General features: G+C 40.6%; 1 protein-coding gene across 3 annotated transcripts in view; it reads left to right on the top strand.

Moving 5' to 3' along the window:
- The window catches only part of CFAP97D2 (CFAP97 domain containing 2), a 42,971-nt gene extending 37,222 nt beyond the window's left edge, over positions 1 to 5,749 (top strand). For 2 of the 3 annotated variants that reach the window (XM_037807626.1, XM_037807628.1), the window contains 2 exons: positions 304 to 496; positions 4,969 to 5,749. In XM_037807626.1, the coding sequence (XP_037663554.1) occupies positions 304 to 496; positions 4,969 to 5,097 (322 nt within the window). In that variant the 3' untranslated portion in view covers positions 5,098 to 5,749. The remainder of the gene's footprint in view (positions 1 to 303; positions 497 to 4,968) is intronic. The other variant, XM_037807627.1, reaches the window with a different exon arrangement.
- Positions 5,750 to 6,229: the final 480 nt, after the last annotated feature.

Genomic DNA, 6,229 nt, shown 5'->3' on the forward strand with positions numbered 1-6,229 from the left:
GCATATCACCTTCCTCACCTGGGCTGTAAGGTGCCCCGAGTAAGGGACTGTGTTTCACTCATTTCTGAAGCCTGTTGCCTCCCAATCCCAGCACCTGGAGAAGGACGGGTTTACTAAATGTTTGCTGAATGGGTGAACAAAGAGCAAACACTCACCTCCACGGGAAGCCCTTCCTGCTTGGGAGGCCAGTCAGCTACCCACCCTGAGCCACGGGTTCAACCCCTTTCCTGCAGAAGGCCGACTTCTATCACACATTCTTTTACTATTTCTGTGCCTGTAGAAATGTTATGCTCTTTTTTGGAGTCTAAACAGGGAAAAAAGAGAACAGGAACTTTGCAGAGTGCAGAAAGAGAACAGGATCATTCTGGAAAGGATCACCAGCTCAAAACCCTGGTATCAAGCTCAAAAGTGGTGTGACGACTGGGAGAGAATTGAAAGATACAGGGACGCCATTGCGAAGTATCCTCGAAGATGGCATCCTACACCAAGTGAAAAGGTAACTGTGGGTTTCTTTTTCATTTAAATCCATAGTAATTTGAAATTTCCATTTTATTCATCACATTCATCAAACATATGGATTCACTCATTCTTTGCTGTACTAAGGCTTTGGTTCTGTTGTCATCAAGTGTATGCCAGACAGTCATGTTAGTTCTCCTGTTTGCTCCTGTTCCTTGACCTGGAATTTGGAATTCAGCAGCCCCAAATTTATGCTCATGTCTCTCAAGCATTTCCTATAGATTAGGAGACCATGGTTAGAAAACATTTCCATATTTCAATTTCTAGGTCTCAACTTCCAACTAAAACCTTACTCCCGGGCCTCAAAGCCCTTGACAGTAAACTATCCATTTCTGGAATTGGTTTAGGTCTGTTTCACTCTACTGGCATCTTTCTTCATTACAATATACCACTGCCCCTATTGAGGTGATGGCCACAGAAAGCGATGGGACTTGACGTCACCACACAATTTAGAACAACGCATATACTGGTAGAACACGAGAGTTTCTTAGCTGTTCGATTACCCTACAGTCTCTATAGCCAGGAATAATGGGCCATGAAGCTTATCCCTGAGCCTCCAGACTAATCAAGAACTGAGCACACAATTATTTGACTGCTCCTCAGCAGAGAAGGCAGGTGGAGGGGGGTGTTGTTGCTAAAATCCTGGAATTTCACTTTTAGTTTTGTGGTCTTACGAGCATCTCAGTTGTTGTATTTTGTTTTTGGTTTTTTTTTTTTTTTTTTGCATTACAGAATTCAATTATTTAAAAGCTTAATAAGAATAAAATGTTAATTTTTATATATCATGCATTTAAAAATCTGAAAAAATTTAAAAATCTGCTCTGAAAAAAAAAAAAAACTTTTAATATTTTTCACACTTTATACAAACTGCTTTCCAGAAGGTCTGCAGCAACTTACACTCTCCAAGCAATATGTAAAATTCTATACTTCCTCACGTGCATTCAGAGTTAACTTGTGGGGGGCAATCACCATTTGGCAGCTTGACCAAAAAGTGGTGTCTTGTTTGATTCTGAATTTCCTTGGTTTCTAGGGAGGTTGAACTTTGTTTCCTAGGTTTACTGGCCATTTGTATTTCCTTACATGAAATGTCCATGTCCTGCACCATTTTTCTTTTGGGATCTTAGTGTTTTATTCATATTGCTACTTTTGCTGCACTCCTTTGGTTTATAAGCATCTAATATCTTTTTGGCCATCATTTTATTATTACTATTTCTGTGTTGTTTTATTTTACTATATCGTCTATGAGCAGAATAGTGTAACTTTGCTTTTTAACCTAGTCTGAGAGGTTCCTCCCCTCCGTTTTATCCATTTGTATTTATTGACATGAGAATTGTGTTTGATTTCATTTCTGTTTTTGTTCTTGTCTCCTTTCTTTTTCTCCCTTTTATATTGTTTTCTTTAGCAACTGTCAAGAAAACACAGATCTATCCTTTACATAACAGGAAACAGAGAAAGCCCAAGAGGGAAGGTCAGGTGTTAAGATAAAGTAAAACAAAGGAAGGAAAAATGGAGGCACCTAGAGAAAGGGTTTCCTGGGGCAAGGCAGCCTGGAGAAGTGCGTTTTATTTGAAGTGTCACTAGCTTTGTCTCAACAAATGGCAAGCACATACATACCCCTGGTGATGAAGTGCCGAGTGCAATGGTGACTCGGGAGAGGAAACACAGCGCTGGCAAAAGTCAAGAGAGCAGCAGCAGACCTCCTAGGCAGCCCTTCCCCGCCTGCCCAGCCCTGGGCCTCCCTGTTGAGGTTATTCAGCTGCTCTGTGCTTCGCTTCCTGATGATAAAGACAAAAGTGGAAAGCAACTACCAATTCACTGGTTCTTGACCTCCCGTCAGGATTAGAACCTGGGTGTCCCAAGCTCAAGAGATGGTTTTGCTGTGAGCTGCCTGCCTGTCGCCCTTTGGCTTCCCCGGGTGCTGTGTGAGGGTGGTGGAGGGGGCTGGCACCGAGACAGGCGTGGGGCCGGGAGGCTCAGGGTCCTGGGATATCTCAGCCACCAAATCGCCTGCCCATCCAGCCGCCCGACGGGCTCTGCTCTGAAATAGCACAACTAGGAATGAGCTGCTCGCTGAGCCTTACTGTTTATGTTTCTCAGCCCACCGTTCTGCCTGCCCCCCAGCCTTTGAACATGAGGGACTCAGCCAGTGTCAAAGCGAGGGGGCCACTGGCCTGATGCTTCTTAGCATAGGTCTCTTCCTTTTAGAAAGAAAAGCAAAAGCAAGCGATTTGGAAACTGCAGGTTTAGGAAAGGAAAGAATTGAAGATGTATAGGACAGAAAGCTGGAAGAACAGTCTTGAGAACACCCAGTGTGTGTGTGGTGGTCACCCTGGGCCCAGCTGCCCCAGGGGAGCTCTAGTCACCGTCCTCCCCAACGCTCTGCTCAACCGCGTCGGCGCCTTGGCTGGCCCAGTGCAGACAGGATATGCCACAGTTGACCTTTAACCTTCTAGAAAATTTGCCTCTCTGTTGATTTGGTAGTGAAAACCTCATCCTTTTTCTCTAGATCCTAAATTCCTGTGTTTAACTTGGAAAGCACAGCCATCCCTTCACCTCTTCCCTTGCAGGCTTGCATAAGGGAACACTGTCCATTTCTTAATTTGCTGAATGGCTGTGCTGCCAGCTCTCCCAGAGGTGTCATCTTTTTTTTTTTTGTAGTTTAAATATTAACTTGTAAACTGTCTCAAATATTTTGAAGAAAAGATTGAATGTTCCATCCTCCTTTCCATCCTCCTTACCCATTTTCAAAACGACCCTCATTTATCCCTAATCCCAAAGTGAAAAATTACTAGATTAATTTAGTAACTATCTTATCATGGGATAAAAATATCTATAAGATCATCCAATAAAACAATTTCTGCAGTCCCCAATTAGCTAGAAGTAGGCAGTACTCTAATTTAGTAGCCCAACCCCAATACACATACCTGAGAAGGAAACAAAAGATAAAACAAACACAAATGATCTCAAAGAGTAACAAATTGTTAAACAAAGAGCCTTCAGTGAATTACTGCAGATTTAGCATTTATTTAAGGGGTAGAACAGTAGAGAGGAAGCATCAGGCACTGTGGTGTCTGTGTGACTTCAAGCTCCACGCAGGCTCACTTCATCATCCTGGAAAAATCCCTTAGCACCAAGAATCTCTTTTCTCATTTGTAAAGACAGGATATTAACTATCTCCCAGAACTCATTTCAGGATTGAATGACTAACATTTATAAAAAATGACCATAAAAGTGCTTAGACTTACTTGGCAAACAATAAAATATAATTCCCTCCTTCCTTCCTTCCTTCCTTCCTTCCTTCCTTCCTTCCTTCTTTCCTTCTTCACCTTATGTGTCTGTCATAGAGAATAAAAACTCTGTTGTTGGAGTGACATCCTAAAGGCCCCACACCAATCAGCACCAACAAGTCAGCAAGGTTTAGTTTACTGATTTAGTGTAGAAATAGCCCGATAGATCTTAGAAATATTTTCACAGTAAGATTAAATAATAAAGGAGTATCTGATTATCTCAATAGACATTTCTCTAAAGAAGATATGTAAATGGCCAATAAGCATATGCAAAGGTGCTCAACATCACTGGTCATTAGGGAAATGCAAATCAAATGAAATACCACTTACTACCACTTAGAATGGCTATAATTGCAGAGGTAGTCAATGAAAAGTTTGGCAAGGATGTGGAGCCATTGGGACCCCCATAGCCTGTTGGTGGGAATGCAAAATGGTGCTGTCGCTTAGGAAAACAGTCTGGCAGTTCCTCAAAAAGTTAAACAAGAAGTTATCATATAACCAGCAACTTTATTCCAGGTATATACGCAAGAGAATTGAAAGCATATAGCCACCCCAAAACTGGTATCTAGATGTTTTTAGCAGAATTATTCTTAATACCCCAAAAGTGAAACAACCCAAATGTCTATCAGCCATGCAATGGAATATTATTCAGCCATACAAAGGAATGCAGTACTTAACAAATGCTGCAACATGTGTAAACCTCAAAAACATCATGCTAAATGAAAGAAGCTAGACACAGAAGACCACATATTGTATGGTGCTGTTTATATGAAATGTCCAGAATAGGCAAATCCGTAGAGACAGAAACTAGATTACTGGTTGCCAGGGAATGGAGAGAGTGGGGATTGGGGAGTGATGTCTAAGGGGTATGGCGTTTCTTTTTTGGGGTAATGAAAATGTTTTAAATTTAGCTTGTGGTAATGGTTACACAACTTGGAATATACCAAAAACACTGGAATATACACATTAAAAGGGTAAATTTTATGATTTATAAGTCTATATCAATAAAGCTGTTATAAAATTAAAACATTATAAGATTAGTTCTAAACAAAGCAGTATTGTCAGTGCTCTGAAATACTCCATTTCCTAGGCATTCTAGTAAATTGGTATTTTACTGTCCTTGCCTAAGGAAAGTGTCTGTTTCAAACATGCATTTTTGATCTAGCAGGAACTGAAACTGAAATTTAGCAAGGGCATATCAAAGACTGGACCCAAAAAAGCGAAGTGGGAAAAAGAACACAAATTGGGAAAAGACGACGACAAGGCTGATGGACGTGGTGATGGGGAAAACTGACACGGCTGTCCCTGGCTGCTCTGGGCTGCAGGGACTTCTGGTCCTCAGGAAGGTTCACTTTGACACCCAAGGCCCAGGGAACAGAGCCACCCCCCACCCCTGCACCGTTATCACACCCGGGACAGCTGTTAAATGCGGATGAGACTGCACTCTAAAAATTGTGCCTTCAAACAATGTATTTCACCAAATGATGCAGCAAAACTATATTTATGCTTCTTAGCCTGATAATTGAAAGCAAATTATGCAGAGTAATATTGAGAGTTAAAGGATTTTAAATTAGATTTTTTTTTCTCTAATTATTAATACTTACTCTGTTACCTTATATTATGCTGTTGTGGATTTGTTTGTAATTTGTAGGAAGATTTGTGTAATTTATCTTTCAAAACCTCACAATTGTTACTTTGGCTATCTAAATAAATCAGACTGAAATTCAGCAACATAATGAAACTACAATCTGATTCCAGAATATATAACCTAAGACACAAAAAGGATCCAGTGGCTCTTCATTAGAGACATTAAGGCATGGAGCTGAAAGATACTTGGACATCTGTTTATTTTCTCTGGCACCTCCAGTTAAGATCATGTTTAAAGTATTCCACAACAGATCTATCCTCTTGTTGATGAATTAAAAAAAAAAAAAAAAAAAAAAAAAGGTTTAAAAGTCTCAAGCACACTTCATTCGTAGATTGAACAAAATTCAAAATTCCATGTGTGCACCAGGAAGACTGATGGTCCCTGAACCCCTGGAGCTGACAGGATGGGCCTCATGTCATGGATTACAGTGTGTATTTGCTATATTTAACTCATCACCAAGGGGAAAAAAGCTAATTTCATTCCTTTATATAAAAACCCTTCAAAATATACTTTAAGATCAACAGGAAGTCTCACCTTTGGTTCTTCTTCTCTAGGTGGAATTATCCCAGGTTCTTTAGCACTGGTATTTAGAATCACAGCCTTTGAAGTCAGGCACATCTGGATTTGAATTTTTCGCTAATTAGCTATGTGACTTTGAGCAGATTTCTTAACCTCCCTGAACCACCTCATCTGTTCAGCAAGGTAATAACAGAACCTACCTCCCCATGGTGTTGGATTAAATTAAACCTCAGTCTGGCCCATGCTTAGCATTTGATAC

The sequence above is a fragment of the Choloepus didactylus genome, chromosome 17 (genome assembly GCF_015220235.1).
Source record: "Choloepus didactylus isolate mChoDid1 chromosome 17, mChoDid1.pri, whole genome shotgun sequence".
NCBI classification, from domain to species: Eukaryota; Metazoa; Chordata; class Mammalia; order Pilosa; family Megalonychidae; genus Choloepus; species Choloepus didactylus.